The sequence below is a fragment of the Neophocaena asiaeorientalis genome, unplaced genomic scaffold (assembly GCF_003031525.2).
Source record: "Neophocaena asiaeorientalis asiaeorientalis breed wild unplaced genomic scaffold, Neophocaena_asiaeorientalis_V1.1 scaffold275, whole genome shotgun sequence".
Classification (NCBI taxonomy): Eukaryota; Metazoa; Chordata; class Mammalia; order Artiodactyla; family Phocoenidae; genus Neophocaena; species Neophocaena asiaeorientalis.
In genome coordinates this window covers 6,174,222-6,193,174 of record NW_020173679.1, presented here as the reverse complement: position 1 = coordinate 6,193,174, position 18,953 = coordinate 6,174,222, and the positions used below count along the sequence as shown (strand labels likewise).

The following is an 18,953-nucleotide window of genomic DNA, read 5'->3' as shown; positions in this document are numbered from 1 at the left end:
GGTCGGGCGTAGGGGGGGGCGGAGGGGGGAAAGGGTCCCCTCCCTCTGCGGGGACCGCCCGCGCTTCCTCCCTCCGGCCGAGCGGTAAACAAACGCCGTGATGTCACCCGCGCCGCTGACCTGCGGCTGAACCCGGAGCTGTAAATGAGATGCAAGGTGCCAGCAGCCTCCAGGCCGCGCGGCCTGAGAGCCACACACGCTCCTCCGCGCCGGCCCGAGGTTACCCCAGCTGCACACACGGACAGGATGCTGCAAACGCCACCAGACATTGCAACACGCAGCCAGTCTGCTGGCCGCAGCGTGAACCTTCCCGCCGCCGCCTCCGCCGCCCCCCGGGCAGGCACCGGCCCAGCTGGAGCTCGGCCTCCCTCCTCCGGAGCATCCCTGGAGCCTGGCAGCTTCCACTCATCCGGGGTCAGCCTCTCCACTAGGCACCCCATCCCCTGCCTCCCCAGGGGGCCCCCAAACCCGAGAGTTGGGCCTCTGGGGTCAGCTTTGGGCTTTCTGCCCAACAGACTGGGGAAGTGCCTGCCTTTGCACTCGGCTTTCTGGGAAACTCATTCGTCTTCAGCGAAGCCAGGGGCGCTGAAGGCCCTTTTTTCAGGTGGAAGCGGATGCCAAAGTGTCCCGGTGGCTGCCCACCAGCCACTCCCCCACTCCACAGGGCAGGGGGCTACTATTTCTTCCAGAGAGCTCCCAGAGCGGCCCTGGACTGCCTACCCTTGGTAGCCCCAGGCTCTGAACCGCCCCTTGGGAATGGAAGTCCGCCTGACCGGGGCCAGGCCGACCATCTCTGCTCTGGAGTTGATTTGCTGTGTGACTTTTGCATGAGTCACTTGGCATCTCTGGGCTTCACCATCTCCCACCGGGGAAGTGGGGAGGTTTGAAACTGTCTTCCCTCTGCTGGTGTGGGGAAGGTCAAAAGTACAAGAAACCCTCACCAGGCTGCCAGGGCTGGTTAGAAGCCTCAGGTGCAGGGGCCTGGCCTGTGACAACTTGGAGGCACTCAGAGAAGTCGGGGCCAGCCCTCTCCTTCCCCGCCCAGCCCCCCAAACTCAGCCTTGTGTGTTTACTGTGAGAAGCTGGGGCTATGGGAACATACGGGTAAATTAGTCCCCAGGGCCCCAGGAGCCCCTACACTGGCTCCCCTACTGGGACCCCACTAACTCAAGTCCTTTTAGGAGTTGGGGAACCTAGAATGACCCCAGATCTTTAAAAAGCACCCCAAGAACCCAGCTTATAACACCAGAGCCCATGCCAGCTTCTCTTTCACTGAAGTTAATATTTAAGTCCCTCTCCCACACATCACCCTGTTTTCTTGTCTTTCCAACATTGTGTCACTATCTGAAATTTTAAGTTATTCGTTTGCTTGTTTATTGTCTGTCCCCTTCCCCCAGTGCACACACACTCTAGAATGTAGGCTCACCATGTGTTCCCAGCACTTGGCTCGGTCATCAGGTGCCTGGGGAATATGTGAGTGAATGAATGAAATCATTTTGCCTCCCCCGTGAAACGGATGATAACATCCCTGGAGAGGATCCTGGGAGGGATAAAGTTGACAACCCAGGCAGTATGGCTGTCACGAGGACCAGCCACATCCCTCGCTGGGCCCACGACAAAGGAAAATGTGTGGCCGCTAGTTGAAAAATTATTGAGAATTTCACAATGGTGACAGCAGGGCATTGACACATACAGGGCGCTTCTGAGCGAGGGGTTGTGTGTGACAGCTTGGGTCGCACACCCAGGAAGCTGGGCAGGGCGATCATACAGAGAGAGTGGTTAGTAGCAGTACCCAGGGTGGGGGACAAAACGTAGGCTCTCGGGCCTTCCACGCCTTCCCTGGGCTGCAGGAAACTCACTCCAACCAAGTCACTCCCTGCTGTAGAATGGACAACACATCCCAAACAGACAGCTGACAACAGCTAGCTAGTTAAGGGCTGTCTGTGCACCCAGTGGACACATGCAAAAAGCAATACGGAGGCATATTAGATTTAAGGGCAACAGTGGCCATGTAACGGTCATTGCCACGGTCAGCATTTATTCAGGGGCTTCTCAAAGGTGCTACAGTGAGGCCCGCAACCCCTTAGCCTCACTTCCAACATCCAGAAAGCTCTAAAATCCTTTTTTCCCCCCTTAATTCGACCCATATATATTTAGGCAAGTCCTCAAGGGGCTGTGGACCTGAGCTGTGGCCCACTTTAGAGATGAGGCACTGAGATCCTGGAAATGTCAAGGGCACAGCCAGGAAGCCGCCGAGCTGGGACCCTGGCACCACTTCTGGGAGCTGCTGGTGAAGGTGAGAATATAGCTGTTGTTTTGGGTAAAGAAAGACAGCTGTTTTTATGGGGGTAACTCTTTCAGCATCCCCAATCTGAAGTTCAGAGGCCCTTGAGCTGGTGTGTCCCAGGGAAACCTTCAGCTAATTAAGCATTATTTATGGACCGGCCTCCTGAAGACAAGCTTCAAATTACTTGCAGGCTGTACCAAAGTAACTGTCTATCCTACAGGCTATTAATTAGGAATCAGTTTAATCTCTGCTGGACGAAGGTCAAACGGTACGGGGTTGACCCTTCCGGCTGGCTGGCGTCGTACTATCAGGCTGGGGGATCTGGGCCTGGAGGGCTGGGGGATTCAGGGGAAGTGACAGGACATTGCAACGGGAAATGACCTGGTCAGCACATCCTGCAAAGGCCAGGATGCTGAGAGCAAAGCCACATGGGCCTCGGCCCAGGAAGCCAGGCGAGGCGGGGTTTCCCTTTAGCACCAGCCCTGCAGAATAATGGATTTCAGCGGTCCGTAGAGAGCGCCTCAGCCCTCCAACATGAGAGGATTCTGCTGGAAATTCTGGCTTCCCTCACCTGCCGTTAACCCAGTCTTTTTTTTTGCGGTACTCGGGCCTCTCACCGCTGTGGCCTCTCCCGCCGCGGAGCACGGGCTCCGGATGCGCAGGCTCAGCGGCCATGGCTCACGGGCCCAGCCGCTCCACGGCATGTGGGATCTTCCCGGACCGGGGCACGAACCCGCGTCCCCTGCATCGGCAGGCGGACTCTCAACCACTGCGCCACCAGGGAAGCCTCTCCCTAGCGCTCTTCTAATCAAGTCCCAATTCCACCCCGACGGCCACCAAGCTCTATGAGCTCTGCCGTGCCCTGCCCATCTCCCACCATTCTCCGCTCACACTTCTGTTCTGGCCAGGCCAGGATCTCTCATCTCCCATTTTCCAGATGTGCTCTTCCCCTCTGCCTGGAATGTTCTCCTTTTGTGGCCTCCACCTCATTGTTGATGCCTCACCTTAGCCCTGGTCCTAGCCATTGCCAGCCTTCCTTCCGCAGAAGCCGGACTGCCCGGATTCAGATCCCACGACTGTGTGTGCTGTTAGGCAAGTATTTAACCTCTGTGAGCCTTAGTTTTCTCATTTTTAAAATGGGGACAGTTATAGTTCCTCCCTCACTGGTTTGCTCCAAGGAGCACATCAGATTGTCCCTGCAAATCACTTAGTGTGTAGGAAGAGCTTTATTAACAATGGCACAGACTGACTGGAAACCCTGCCCTGTGCTCAGAACTGCATCCCGCTCCATTAGAGTACCCACCGCACTGCAGTGTCACTGAGAGCCATGGGTCCTTTTTCCCAGCTAGACCGAAGATGGGACCCGGAAGGCTGTGTGTTTTTCTCCTGCAATGCCTACCTTGGCCCTATGACCTAGGAGAGGCCCCTGCACACCTTTCTGTACTGTCAAATCTACCCCCATAAGAAGCCTTCCGGGATGACCCAGAGTTTTCTTTTCTGTGGAGCAGCTGCCAACCCAGTGTGGGGTTAATTCAAGTGCCCTGTTCTGTTTTGCTCTCCAAGGACAAACCCTACAGAAGACACTCTACTGCCTTAGCCACAATGCCAGCCGCTCTGTGGCAGGGACTGTGACATCTTCCATGCCTGGTGACTCTGGGTGGCACCTGGAACACAGTCTTGCATTCAGCAGGTGTTCAGGGCAGATCCAACCAGCATTTTCTGAGCCCCTGGCTGGCATGTTCGACAGTCTTCTGGAATCCTCCCAATGGCCTTGGGAGGTCGGGACTGGCACTGTCACATTATAGATGAGGAAACTGAGGCTGAGTGTGGCTAGCAGAATAATGGCCTCCCCCGGGACACTCATGGCCTAATCCCCAGAACCTGTGACTATGTTAACTTACATGGGAAAGAGGATTTAAGGTTGCAGATGGAATTAAATTTGCTAATCAACTGACTTTAAAATAGAAAGACTGTACTGGATTATCTAGGTGAGCCCAGTATAATAACAAGGGGCCTGAGAAGTGGCAGAAGGAGACAGAAGAGAGAGGGAGATGTGACCGTGGAAGCCAGGTCAGGGTGATGGCTTTGAGGATGGAGAAAGGGGCCACAAGCCAAGGAATGTAGGCACCTCCAGAATTTGGGAAGGGCAAGGAAATGGATTCTCCCCTAGAGCCTCCAGAGGGAACATAACCCTGACACCTTGATTTTAGCCCAGTGAGACCGTGTTGGACATCTGACCTCCAGAACTGTGAGAGAATAAACGTGTGCTGTTTTAAGCCATTGAGTGTGTGGTGTATATTAAGGCAGCCACAGAAAGCTTGGGCAGAAAGGTGGAGGGCTGGGACTCAAACCTGAGTCTGTCTCTTCAAAGTCTGGGTTCTCAGTGGCACAGCACCCCTCCCCACACTAACCTATCGGCATCACTTAAAACAAGCTCTCTGTCATAAAGATGTGCCCCAGAGGCTTTTGCAGAAAGTGCATGAGAGGGGTTGCAGTGGACCGTCAAACACGATCCATAGCCTCACCAGCATGGCCAGGACTTTCCATACAGTATCTCACTGAGATCTCATTTTACAGATGAGGAATCTGAGGCTCAGAGAGGTCTAGTAACTTGCCTAGGGCCACTCAGCAAGTGAATGGAAGAGCCAGCATATGAATTTTGGTTTGTTGATTCCTGAGCTCAAAATCTGAATCACAATTGTATACTGGCTCCTTAAGAAAGAAATAAAACTAAACATGGGCGCACACACACACACACGCACACATACATACACACACACACACACACGCACACATACATACACACACACACACACACGCACACATACATACACACACAAACACACACACACACCTGCTAACATGAAGGCTCAAGAGGTGGCCCCCAAACCAGGACAACTGGTCGGCCAGCCAAAGAGGCGTGAGCCCTGAGGGCACACAGTGTTCCCAGCCCACACTTCCCCATGCTCCTGGTGGGCCTGGAGGGCCCCCACCACTTCTGCTGCGGGTTCACAGGGAAGTGGGCTGGAGAGGTGAGGCGAGACTGCCCCCTTTGCCACGTGAGACATGAGGACATGGCATGTGGGAGCCAAGGGTGGCCTGACTGCATGGGGGTGTGTCTGGCAGGACTGCCTGCCTGCAGGAAGGTCACACTACCCTTTGTGGTCACGCTGGTCCCAGCTCCCCATGATGGCCTGCTACAGGGCCTGTGAGTGGTCAGAGCATGCTGGGCTGGCCAGCTGGGCTTGACTGTGTCCCCCAGGCCCTCGGAGCTCTAGAGGCACCCAGAGACTCTTCCTCCCACCTTGGAAGGACCCTGCATCAGAGAGCTGGCTTCTCACCCCCAGGGAAGCATCAGTATTAACAGTGACCTAGCAGAGGGGCTTCCTTTACTCTCCTATCCAGTGGCCTTAAATCTTCTGGAAAAAGTTACAAAGAAAGTCTGTTGACAACCTGCTGGACCACCTTAAGTGGCTGCTCAAGTTGCCTCTTTGAAGTACAAACTCCCTAAGGGCAAACAGCCTTCAGCTCAAGCCGGAAAAGTCTATTCTGTCTTTTTAGTTGGTGTCAGTAAATGACCTGATAAGGTCTGCAGGACTAGACCTGGGAGGACCGGCTAAGAGAAGACTGGAGCTCCTGGAAATTTGTGCCTGAGATGACAAACTGGATTGGTCCCTCTACAAGAAGGAGTACTATACGTCTGCTCCTGACCCCCTTGCTCCTTGGTAATAGCAGCCCAATTTCCCCCACAGAAGCCCACCTTGCCATTTTCACACACTGTGGCTTGGCTGGAGCCGGTTCACTCCTGGCTCAGAGTCAGGCCTGAGACCCACAGCCAGCCAGCCGGTGACTGCACCACTGCCAGTGACTGCTTCAGCGCAACCCCGTCACAGCCAGGGAGACTCAATTCCTGGAGCCTCCGGAAATGCTGGGGGGAGGACACGGGTCTGCCCGCTCCCCACTTGACTGGGAGCTGCTTGGGGTCTAAGGCATCATGGGGCAGACGTGAGCAGCCCCACCACAGGGAGTGCCTGCCTAAGGGGACACGGAGTCCTGACAACACCAGGAGCCAGGCCTGGAGTTAGACCTACCCAGGGACCTTCTGGTCACTCGAGTCAATAAACCAAGCTGAAGGACACCTCCGGACTCACCCCTGGGAGTGAGTGCTGTGCTTAATGTTGTCTGACCCATTTAGACCGCCGGCAGCTAGAAGCAGGCACTGCACTGACGCTGCTCGGGCTGTCAACGTGATCTGTTCTGTCCTGTAGGATGATTAACTGAGAGGCAACGAAACTCACTGGTTCAAGAGCAGTCGCCCTGGGTTCAAATCCCACTTGGTCATTCACAAGCTGTGTGACCTTGTTATTGACCCTCAGAACCTTGACCAGTAAAAAGAGGACGATAACAGTACCCACACTGGAGCTCACTGTGGGAAATAAATGACTTTATTACACGTCAAGTGCTGGCACATGGCATCAATAGGTGCTCAGTAGGTACGGGCTCTGACCAGCTACGATGCATCAGTCATGCCTTCACTCAGGCAACATTTATTAAGCACCTACTGTGTGCCAGCTACTGTGCCAGGTGCCTAGGACACTTGGTGAGTGAGAGGACACGCCCCTGCCTCCCAAGGATCTCACAGTCTTTTGGAGAGGACACATGGCAACAAGCAGCCACAAGCATGGGGAGTTGCCATGGTAACCCATGACTCTGGCCTCACCACAGCCCAACCCTGACCAACTGAGCTACTTGGACACAGAGATGAAAATGACTAATGGGGAAGCTGGGTGGTTGTCTGGGGAGTGGGCAGCCGGGACCACAGCAGAGGCCCTGGTCTTGACCAGCCTCCGTGCCTGGGCTGGAGAAAGGCCTGCATTGGACCAGCCCCTGTCCATGAGGAAAGGGGCCATGGGCCTCCAGTGGGAGGGAAGATGCCAGGCTCTGAGCCCTCCCTGTGCGGAGAGTGATTCCTTCTTACTGATTTCTAGAAAGGGTCAAGAGCTAAAGTTCCCAAGGACTTCTGTGGCAGGGGCAGAATCCTCCTTTTCCTGCAGAGTCCCAGAACCAGGGTGACTCTGGCCAGCGGGTTCTTTGCCTTTTGCCCCTGTGCACAGCAGAGCACCCGGCCCAAGAGCAAAAGGTGCGGAGCCAGGGCTGGAGGGTGTCCACTATACTCCCCACCCTGACCCTGACAGGAAGGAGCCATCATTTCTTGCAGATGTTCTGGTGCTGAGCTAAGAGGTTTACGGAAGTTATTTCACTGAATCCTCATACTTTCGTTTTTCAGACGGGGGAAGCCCAGAGAGATGGTTATTTGTCTAAGGTCACACAGCAGCTTGCTGGGAGGCCTCTTAGGATTTAAGGGATTAGGAACTGGCTCCCAGCAGCCCTGGCTGGCATTATGAACTGCAAGAGTGCTCTAGCCAGTGGGCTGGTCTCTACTACTTGAAAGACTTCAGTGGCTGTGACACTGCCCACGGGCCAGCCCTGGCTTTGGGGCTGGGATGGCCAAGTCACCTTCTCCCAGGACTGGGAGCTGAATTTGGGCCGGGTGCCCTTTGGGAGGCTGTCTCAGTCCTGCTTGAGTAATTAGGGCTTCTACCTCAGGGGTTGCCTAGTGGTGGCGGAGGGGGCCTGGCTGAGGGCTGAGCAGCGCCTGGGCTTCCACAAGCCTGGGGTAGAAGTGGGGAACCCTCTCCTGAGGGGCGAAGGCACAGGCTAGGAGGAGGGTGCTTCTGTCCACGAGCTTCTTCACCTTGGAGTAAAGAGCCCAAGGTGAAGACCCAACGAGTCCCGTGAAGAGCAGCTGAGGAGAGGAGTGTGTCCTAAGTAATTTCCTAGAACATTTCACTTTCAAGCCTTATTGTTTTTCTTCTCCTTGAAGTAATGGCATTCTTTCAAAATGCACACAAAAATCTTACACAGAATTCTAAGCTACAAGACCTAAGTGAAGCTGATCTAGCTAAATGGAGGTAAGGGCCCCTCGGAACCCTATCGGCTCCACCTCCTATGGGGTCCCACCTTCTTGGAACCCCTTGGGTGCTCTGGAACCCAGTTTGAATACTTGGCCCTAGAACCTCAGCTGGTGTTGGGGTCTGCCTTGGGGCTGCTGGGGCTCAGACGGGCCAGAGGTCTGTAGAAGAATGACAGGCAGACAGGAGACAGTTATCTGTAAACACTTTCTAGGAGTATGCTTTGGTGTGGACAGAATAATCATATGGTTCATTGCTCAAAATGTTTTTCTAGCCACTTCCCTGAAAGGCCACTGAAAAGGGAATTCAAGATCGAATTCCCCAAAGCAGGGTGCGGCCAACAGAATCAGGAAGGCTTGGGCCCCGTGGCCTTTGCCAGGCTGACGCTCGTTGGCCACAAATCTGTACTGTCCACTCTGGCTTGACCCTGGCTTTGGGTTGCAGGACCCCAGAGTCTCCTGCCTCTTACATAAGCTCCAGTCCTGGGCCCTGAATCTGAGTCTAAAGGAGTTGGATGGGTTTTGGTTGGATCTAGTCCAAAGCTTCTTAACCTGACGTCTGGGATAGGCATCGGGGGGCGGGTCCAAGGACCCCTTAAAAGTATAAAAATCTGCCTCTTTGTGCATTCTTCTTGAGACATCCTCAGATGGCTCCACAACCAGTAAAAGATGAAGACGTACTGCAAACCCTTCAGTTGCCACCTCCTTCAAGAAGTCTTCTAAGATTTCCTTAATTTACAGTGATCTCCCCCTTCTCTGAATTATCAAAGCTGTCGGTCACTTGGGGGGATCCGACTTGGTGACCTCAGGTTTAGCTGGAAGGAGCGGGAACCCACTCACTCCTCAAAGCTGGCTTCCAGCTAGAGGTGCCACCCTGGTTGTAAATGAATGAAATACAACTGTGCTGTTTTCCTGCTTATCAGTTAGCTGTTCAAAGCAAACCCTGATAACCAATGACTACCTTAATCCTTTGGCAAGTACCCCACTCATTGTATGCAAATACTGCTGTTTAGTGCTTAAAAAAATGTTTTGGTGAAGGCAAGCGCGACTACATCCTGTTGACGCTTGGACCGCTCACCAGTCCCCTTTCCAGAACCCTCTGTGTAGGAGGTAGTTTCCATTATTAAACAGCTTGTGTCTTGACCTCTCCATAACCCCGAGCGAGGTAGGCCAGGCCAGGCTGTTATTATTTGACCCAGGGGGAAAGGGCCTAGTTTTGAAGCTACAATCCTTGGTTCAAAATCTGCCTTAGGCCAAGCATCACGGGCAACTCACTTCACTTGCATCTTAGAGATGGGCTGCTGATCACCATTGTGGAAAACAGGACGGAGGTTTCTCAAAAAACTACAAATAGAACCACCGTGTCACTCAGCAATTCCACTCCTGGGTATATATCGGAAAAAACCCACAAACACTAATTTGAAAAGGTACATGCACCCCAATGATCAGAGCAGCATTATTTACAATTGCCAAGATATGGAAGCAACCTACGTGTCCATCAACAGATGAATGGATAAAGAAGATGTGGTATATACACAGTGGAATGCTACTCAGCCATAAAAAAGAATGAAATTTTGCCATTTGCAGCAACATGGATGGACTTGGAGGGCATTATGCTAAGTGAAATGAGTCAGAGAAAGACAAATACTGTCTGATATCGCTTATGTGTGGAATCTAAAAAATACAACAAACTAGTGACTATAACAAAAAAGAAGCAGATTCACAGATATAGAGAACAAACTAGTGGTTACCAGTGGGGAGGGAGGGGCAATACAGGGGTAGGGAATATGGGAGGTACAAGTCAGTGGGCAGAAGATAGGCTCAAGGATGTACTGTACAACATGGGGAAGGTAGCCAACATTTTGTAATAACTGTAAATGGAAAGTAACCTATAAAAATTGTACACAAATTAAAAAAAATTTTTTTTTAATTGGAAAAAAAAAAAAAGCAACGGGGCTGCTGATCACATCTGCCTCTGGGCCTGGGCAAGACAATGAATGTGAAAAAGTACTGTGCAGTCCTGTAGGCTACCACAGTCATGTAGGGTATGGACCAATGTCACGTGTTGTAGGAGGAGCCCAAGGACGCTGTCAGCATCCAGTTCGGGTCTAAGTCATGAGTGACGGTCAAAATGAAGGATGTGAACATGGGCCTGGCCTGCACCCTCCCTCTTCCTCTTCCTCATCTCCTCTCTCCAGCACACTGAAAAACCCGGACAAAGGAATGACCCAGTCACCGAAGGACCCCGCTGAGGTCAGGCTGAGCAGAGATGTCTTCTTTTAGTTTTTAAGCATTGGTTGATTGATGCCGGTGGCCTCTCTTCCTCCTGGCCCCTGATTCTGTCTGGGTAACTGTCCTCACTGCTATCACGCTGGTAACGATGATTCACAAAATCTAAGGGGTGGAAGGGACCCGGGTGGTCGTCCAGAACCCAATCTCTTCTGATGCAAGAATCCACAGCCCCCTCACTGCAGCCTGCTGACTGCAGAAAAGCTCCAGAGAGTGGGAAGCTGCTCCTGGTGCAGGGCCCCAGCCTCACGTGGCCCTCCATCCACCTGGAAGGTGGCCAATACCGTCTCCAGGACCTGAAGTGGTCAAGCAAACGCTCATGGATTTGCCGTCCCACATAAGTCGTGGCTTCTTGTCCTTGTCATCCGGAGCCTGCTCCCTGGGCGCCCTCCAGTTGCTCAAGGACCCTCTCAAAATGTTGACCAACACTGACCACAATGCACTCAAGCTCCTTTGACAAAGTGGAACCAAAAAGTGTCTCCTTTGCTCTGGGCACCAATACATTTGCTTTTATTTGCTTTTTAGAGGAAGCTCATCTCTGTTACCACTAAGGTCATCTTGCTGGAGCTCACTCCTCTTTCCAAAGTGTCAGGGGCTTTATCTAGAGACAGTCATCGCACCAGGATGTAAGTGCCATCAGAGAGACCCTTGTTTATGTGGTTCCCTGCGGCAGCTTCAAGCCTAGCTGGCTGAATCGATGAATGAATCTGACATAGTCACAATTCCCCCAGAGCCGTGTCACCCTCAAGTTGGTCGACATTTTTCACCCGGGGACCAGATCACAACACCACGACTGTCAGCAAGAACAGATCACAACTTTCTGAGCGTGGGTCTCCCCAGCAGACTCCGAGGCCTGGGTCCCGGATGCCTCGCACCCACCTCTCTAGGGGTACACCAGCCTACCCAGACCCCCCCTTCAGCCCACACACTTCCATTTGACTCAAGATGTCAGAGGAGACGGGCAGTGTCTTCTAGAATCCAAGTGCAGGGGAATTCCCTGGCGGTCCAGTGGTTAGGATTGCGCTTCCATTGCAGGGGGCACGGGTTCGATCCCTGGTCGGGGATCAAAGATCCCGTATGCCACGCCACGGCCAAAAGAAACCCAAAAAACAAAAATCCAAGCGCAAAGCTGAGGGCAGGCCCCGAGCTTTGGAACGGTCTCAGAAGGACGCCCAGTGAGTCTGGTACCATGATCTCAGGGGAGCTGCCCCTAATCCCTCTCCTGCCTCTGGCCTGACCCCCCTGCGTTCCTCCCCACCCCCACCAGGGTGATCTTGCCAAGACTTAGGTTAGATCATGTCACTTCCCTTCTTAGAACCTTCCAACAGCTCCCAGCTTCACTTGGAGCCAAAGCCACAGCCGGTTCTAGAGATTGCTGGGCCCCATCTGCCCTGCTTTGCTCCCCGCTGCCACCCTCTGCCCTGCTCCCCACACTGCCGCCCTCTTCCTCTCGCCCCCTCTGCTCCAGCCACATTGGCCTCCTTGAAGTTCCCCAGGGACATCCTTCCCTCTGAGACCCTCACTCTTCCCTCTGCCTGGCACACTGCTCCCTCCATTCCTGCCAGCTCTTCTTTTGTCTACTTTTTTTTTTTGCGGTACGCGGGCCTCTCATTGCCGTGGCCTCTCCCGTTGCGGAGCACAGGCTTCGGATGCGCAGGCTCAGCGGCCATGGCTCCCGGGCCCAGCCGCTCCGCGGCATGTGGGATCCTCCCGGACTGGGGCACGAACCCGTGTCCCCTGCATCGGCAGGCGGACCCTCAACCACTGCGCCACCAGGGAAGCCCCTTTTGTCTACTTTGCCTCATTTGTTTTCTGCTTAGCACTTAGATCCTTACTGCGATCTAACGGGCTATTTTCTGTATCCTGTTTATTATCTGTCTCCCTCACCAAACTGTCAGGCTCCCCGTGGGTGCGGACTGTTGTCTGCTTTGCTCGCTGCTGCATCTCTGCGCCTAGAATACAGAGGGCGTGCCATAGATTTGTTGTATAAATGAATGAGCTCCCACCAACCACTCATTTGCTAAACTGTTCTGATATTTGGCACTCTCTTTTTGAGAATCCAGAACTCTTAAGACAGCACTCATTTTAAGGGAGCTCACTCACCCCACAGCGGACGGGCGTGCATTTGGGGATGCTAGCCTCTAAACAGATTTGCCTGTCTCTTTTTCATTTGACTTCAACTCTTTCCTGACCTTCGTGGTTCATACGAATAATACGTTTCAAATGTTTCCCTTTCAGATATCTTATATACTTGGTGTATTTTTAAATTGTGTCTTCCGAAGGCAGCTAGGAAGGTTCTGCCTGAGGATACAGAGCAACAGGTTGGGTCTGGAATTCTTCCTGCACTCGAACCCAGAACTAAGTGGGATTTTGAGGGTGGCAGGTTGGGATAAGGCCTCCAGGGAGAAGTTGTAATGACTGCAACAACTAGATCTCTCTCCTTGTGGGGGTGGGGGTGGGGGGGAAGGATGGCTAACTGCTCCCTTCTCCTCAATACGACAGAGGTCATTTTCTCAAAGTGATGAGAATCATTTTCTCAACAAATCACCAGATGGAGATGGGATGGAGAAAGTAACTATCTTGATAAAGAAATCGAAAGGGCTCTGTGCAGGGATAAACCCATGGCCCAGGCTCTGAAAAGCAGAAAGTTCAGAAGAGCTTGGGAGTCTACACAAGAAAGAACAGATGGGCAGGTGGATGGACAATGGACTTCCTGACTCAGGGTCAGTATTTCTAGATCTAGGGAGCATTCTCTGATTTTAGGATAAACACTGGAAGTTCCGCTTGACATGCTAATTGGGAAACTTGGGCCCTTTGTTCCCTTGAAAGCTACAAGTTGAAAACACTAACTTCTTCTGCAAGAGTTGAAATAAATCCCGGCAGCCGGTTACCTGGTGCCTGTTAAGGGAGTTTAGTAATGGGTGTGGGGCCTCCTACAGACTGAGGGCATATTTTCCAACTCTGAGTTGCTTCTTTGCCATTCAGTGGGATCTGATATGTAGCAAGAAAGGCTGAGATCTGCAGTGATGAGGACAAATATCTTTCGCAGAGACCTTGGCACTCAGTTGCTTTCCTGGGATGGCTGAGCCATAACATGAGAATTTTAGAGCATGCCAGGATCTTAGGGATCATTGCATCCCCTCTCATCTTATGGGTGTGCTTCTTAGCTGCAGCCTAGAGAAGGGAGACACTTTTCCAGGGTTTTATCAAAGTCAGGTCTAGAACCCAGGTGAGCCAGGCCACAGGGGGCGTGGCCCAAGATGTGGGCACCTTTGTTCCCCAGGGGAAGTAGGTGGGGCAGTAAAAGGGGGGTGTTTGTCTATTCAGGTGACAGGTCCAAATTGTAAAGCCCGTTGTTTGAAATCCAAGGACCAGATGCTGCAAGCTGAAAGAATTTTCCTAGATGCCTCGGGTAGGACAGGTAGCCTACTTTCCTGCTCCCAGGCTGCATCAAATGAGAGCCTGGGGCTTCCCTGGTGGCACAGTGGTTAAGAATCCGCCTGCCAATGCAGGGGACATGGGTTTGAGCCCTGGACCGGGAAGATCCCACATGCTGTGGAGCAACTAAGCCCGTGCGCCACAACTAATGAGCCTGCATTCTACAGCCCGCGAGCCACAACTACTGAGCCCGCACGCCTAGAGCCCATGCTCCGCAACAAGAGAAGCCACCGCAAAGAGAAGTCTGCGCACTGCAACGAAGAGTAGCCCTCGCTCACCGCAACTAGAGAAAGCCCGCGCACAGCAACAAAGAACCAAAGTAGCCAAAAATAAATAAATTAAAAAAAAGAGAACCTGGTACTTTTCCTAAACGGTCCCAGCAAAGGCTGCATTCAGGGTGAGGATGGGGGAGGTGAGCCACCGCTGTCTCCCACGTCATCCCGGCTTTGTGACTTTCATGACACATCAATTGTTTAATGCAGCTATTTTGGCCTGATGACTCTGGGGCCCGAGATTACCTGTCTGGACCCTTCTCCCTTCTTTCTCCTTTTTCCTATTCTCATCAGTACTGGCCTAACTCAGAGTCTGAGATACAAGCTGCTTACTTCTCCTAATACCTAATCCGCTCTACATCCTTTCCTTTCATTGCCTTCTACCTCCCTTCCCCAGTTTCAGCCAGGTATACGGTCTTTGATCAGTGGTTTATTGAACCTGGGTTACCCTTCCCCCATCCCTTCTGGTTGAAACTCTTGACCTTCTTTAAGCCTCACTCAAATGCCACCTCCTTCATGAAGCCTTCCATGCACGCTTGTTACAGATTAATAGCTCTGGGCTTCTTCCGCTTAGCATTCCCCCACCCCAAATTCATGTCTACCTGGGACCTCAGAATGTGACCTTATTTGGAAATAGGATCTTTGGAGATGTAATTAGTTAAGGATCTCAAGATGAGGTCATACTGGATTTAGCGTGGGCTCTAAATCCAATGACTGGTGTCCTTATGAGAAGATGAGAGAATGCACAGACACACAGAGAGACAGAGAAGACAGCCACATGAAGGTGGAGGCAGAGACAGGAGTGGCACTGCCACAAGCCGAGGGACGCCAGCCAGGAGCCACCAGGAGCTGGAAGGGGCAAGCAGGCATTCTCCCATAGAGTCTTCGGAGGGAGTGGCGCCCTGCCAACACCTTGATTTCAGATTTCTGGCCTCCAGAACTGTGAGAGGATACATTTCTACTGCTGCAAGCCCCCAAGTTAGTGGTCATTTGTTATGGTGGCCACAGGAAACTAATACACACTATAATTTGTGCCTTGACTGTAAGCACCTGGCCATGTCTCTGCCCCTCTCCAGGCCCAGAGCTGCATCGAACACCTGATAGGCATCTCAGGTAGGTTTGCTGGACTAGGTTTCTCAGAGATGGTTGTCAAGGGATAGTTGCGCCTCAGCCTGCCCCAGTGCCAGGGTGGGAAGGGAATGGGATTTGCTGAATGGATGTGACAGAGAATAGGATTCACAAATCTACGTGAAGGGCTAATTCCTGGCAAGCTGCTTTAGGAGCAGGGCTACAGACCCCTGGACTGTAAATTCAATAACAGCAAAGCAGGTGCAACTCAGAGCCAGTTCTTATACTGGCTCCCTGAAATGGGTCCCCGAGTCCTGGCTCTACCCCTTCTCCATGGAGGGATTGGGCCCTAGTGTGTTGCCCCTGCCTCTATGGTCCTACAGTCATGGCTCAGGGCTCTAATCCAGCCACTTGCCTCCTGCTGGACCAGAGGCTGGAACAGCCCCTGCAAATACTTCCAAACACACAGTACACTCTCTCCTCCAGGGGACTCCTGCTAAAACCACGTCAAGGTCAAAGACTGGAGGCTGAGCCTGCCACTAGCCTGCCAGGAGCCTTGTTGGGGATGGGGTGAGCCCAAGCTCTATGAATGCTTTCGTGGAAGGAAATCCAGGAGGACATAGAAAATCTAAAAGGATTGTAGTGGGCAATGAGCATGACTGGCCCTTCCCGGGTTAACCTTGTACATGGTGGCTAAGCAGAGTTATCTCCAGGTAGGGAACTTTCCAACTCCTGGCACCTTTGTGTTCCTTTAAGAAAAACCCTCATTGGGGTCACCTTTGCAGCCTAAGGTGCACTACTGCTCACAAATATTGCCAAATCCTGTTTGACTCAAGGTCGTTATGGGAAACTGGGTTGTCACTCCCCCCAAGAGTAAACTCTCTTGGACATGCCTGCTATTTGCAAAGACTCTGGTTCTCCTCCCTTCTTTCTCTTTAGGGGGCCTTTCCCCTCAGGTCCAGACTGCACTTCCAGCAAGGGGAGGAGAGTCAGCCCCGTCCACCAAGGTCACCTGTCTAACACTGCTCCCCAGCTCTCTCCGGCTGCTCCAGGACCACCCTGAGTCCACCATCCACACAACACTCTCAGCCATCTCCTCCAAAGTCCCCACTCCACAACACACGGCCGGCCCTTTGTCCCCAAGCCCACCAGCCCCCAAACGCTCCCAGCTCTGGGAGTTGTCCCAAGGTCCTCTCACTGGGCCCCAGATGGACTCAGGCAAGAAACCTTGATTGCAAATTCCCCACCGTGACAGCAAGCGCAAAGCTCATTAAAAAGTAGCCCCAGTAAGTGGTCAGATGATTATGAGTTATAGGGAGGGCTCTTGGGCATCCTGACTGGTCCGAGCACTGAACCTAGGGTGAATGGCACTGGAAGTTCCATAGGCCCCATGGTTCCTGTTTCTGGTGACCAGATACCAATTTAAGACGTATTTCTCATTGGCCCTGGATTTATTCTTTGGAAGAAGATATCTATTCCAAGTTAGGTGGGGCATGGTTCCCAGTGAAGGGACTTACAGGGTGCCGCTCTACCCCCTCCACCCCCCAATGCCATATACTTCTTTCAATTTAGGCTTGTTTACAGTCAGTCAAGTTTTTCCAGATTGACTGAAAGAGTTCTTCATATGCCTACTGCAGCCAGTTACAAGAGCAGTGAAAGAGACCCAGGACTTGGGCCAGCTGGAAGAGTCAGAAGAAAGTTTCTGTGGGATGCAGACTGCTAAGGAATGACAATCACATGCGATTGTCCCAAACCCTGCATCCTTCTGCAAGGGCACCCTCACCTGCCACGCCTCCACAAAGGGGGCATCACCTCAAGGAAACGAAACTGCTGAGAAGAACTTTTGCTTCTCCTTTTTCTGTGTGTCCACGGGTTAAAAACACTTCCAAACTCTCCTTCCAACTGCAAGGTCAAGCAGCTGTCCAAACCACCCAAGGAGAAGCAGGAGCCCAGGACAGCCGACCCCAGCTAGTCAGCCTTGATAGCCGCCAACCTACAGCTGCTCCCCCCGCACCCCCCACCCCTAGACACCGCCTGGGGAAGGAAGAGTTAATCGGCAATCGGCTTTGGCTGTTGGTTCACGCTCCAAAGTTCAGTCCCAGTCAGAGCCACCCCGGAGGGATTGTAAATCTCAGGGCAGTATTTAACAAAACAAAAGCAACCTGGAATTACATGCAGGTTTGGTTTTCTACAGTACATATTTACTTAATCCCCTAGGTATGTGGCTCCATGTCAGATCAGCTGGCTTTGCTGGCCCTTTCACCCCCTTGCTCACAACAGTTTAAATTTCAATCTAATTCCCTGTTTTTGCTCTTCCTCTTCACAGGGCTGGCTGGAGACAGCCAGCCTCAAATCTCTCTCTCTATTGCTCTAGTCACTGGGTGAGTCAGCCTGGCTTGGGTCGGAGCTGGGTGACAGCTGGCTCACCCTCCACACTCTCCGGCACCAGGTCTGGGATAAGTGGGGGAAGAGGTGCTGGGTCTACCAAAAAGTTAAAGGCAGAGCTTGGGTGCTGGGGAGGTGGGGTTGCACCACCTCGCCCCTTAGTGGGGAGGGATCCCCTCTGGGGCTGTATTGGGGGGGGTCGGGCGGAGGCAGCATTGAAGTGAGAACAAGGGCTCTTTATCAGCTGCTGGTTACCCTTGTCCCCTCTTTCCAGATTTCCAAACACCTGGGCCTCCGAGCGCCTATCAGGCTAGGCTAGACATCCACCACCGTTTTTTCCTTTTCAAACCCAAACCAAGTATCCCCTCTTTTCTTGCCTCCAGAGCTGCAGCCGCCCAGGTTGGGGCTGGGAAGCGGGTTGCCAAGGAAAATATGAAGCGCCAGCTAACAGGCGGCTCCCAGCTCTACCCAGGAGCGCACACACCCTTCACTCCCCAGGGTGGCGGCAAAAGAGGGAAAGACGAGAGGGAAAACACGACACCTTCCTCTGGAAGGGAGGAATGTCGGAAAGCGGGGGGATCTGCTAAGTTTCGGGCTGGGGGTGAACAGCCAGCCACAGATCCCAGAAGAGCGGGTCAGTTCCGGACCTGCCAAAAAAGACAGTCGGGTGCCCGGGAAATGTACAAGGTGAAACTGACTAGCTCAGCACTCACGGGTGGCGCAGAGAAGTAGGGTGGCCGGCGACTTTCAGACCCTGGGCGCGGGTTCCGGCAGCGGCAGCAGGTGGGCGCACCCCCCGTCCCCGCGGTCCCCCTAGCCTTTGGCCCCCATCCCCTGGAGTCGCGGTGTCCCGGTACCTTTCTGGCGCCGCGTTCCGCGAACTCGCGAGCGAGCTGGCGCCCGATGCCTCTCCCGCCGCCGGTGATAAGGACGTTCTCCCGAGACAGGTCCCGCAGCTTGGCGGGCAGCACCAGTCCGACGGCAGCCTTCACCACCAGATAGATCATCTGCAGAGGGAACACCACCAGCGCGCCCAGCCATTTCCACACCATCCTCCGCGCCGCGGAGCCGGGCAGGGGTGGGGGGGCGAAACTCCCCGGACCGCACAAAACAGGACTTAAAAAAGAAAACACCCCCAAACAATAATAAATACACCGAATAAGGGGCAGAGAGGCGTCCCACCTGGCCACTCTGGAAATCACCTTTTCCCAAATGCAAAGCAAGCACCGGGTGAGAAAAAGGG

At 53.1% G+C, this 18,953-nt stretch overlaps 1 protein-coding gene across 6 annotated transcripts in view; it reads right to left on the bottom strand.

Annotated features, from left to right (window-relative positions):
* DHRS3 (dehydrogenase/reductase 3) overlaps nt 1-18,953 on the bottom strand; it is a 42,221-nt gene that overhangs the window by 21,643 nt on the left and 1,625 nt on the right. Inside the window, exons 1-2 of one of the 6 annotated variants that reach the window (XM_024749830.1) lie at nt 18,893-18,947; nt 18,568-18,717 (exon numbers count right to left, since the gene is read on the bottom strand). In XM_024749830.1, the coding sequence (XP_024605598.1) occupies nt 18,568-18,717 (150 nt within the window). In that variant the 5' untranslated portion in view covers nt 18,893-18,947. Of the gene's footprint in view, nt 1-18,567; nt 18,948-18,953 lie in introns of those variants that run through there. The other 5 variants (XM_024749831.1, XM_024749828.1, XM_024749832.1 and 2 more) reach the window with 5 other exon arrangements.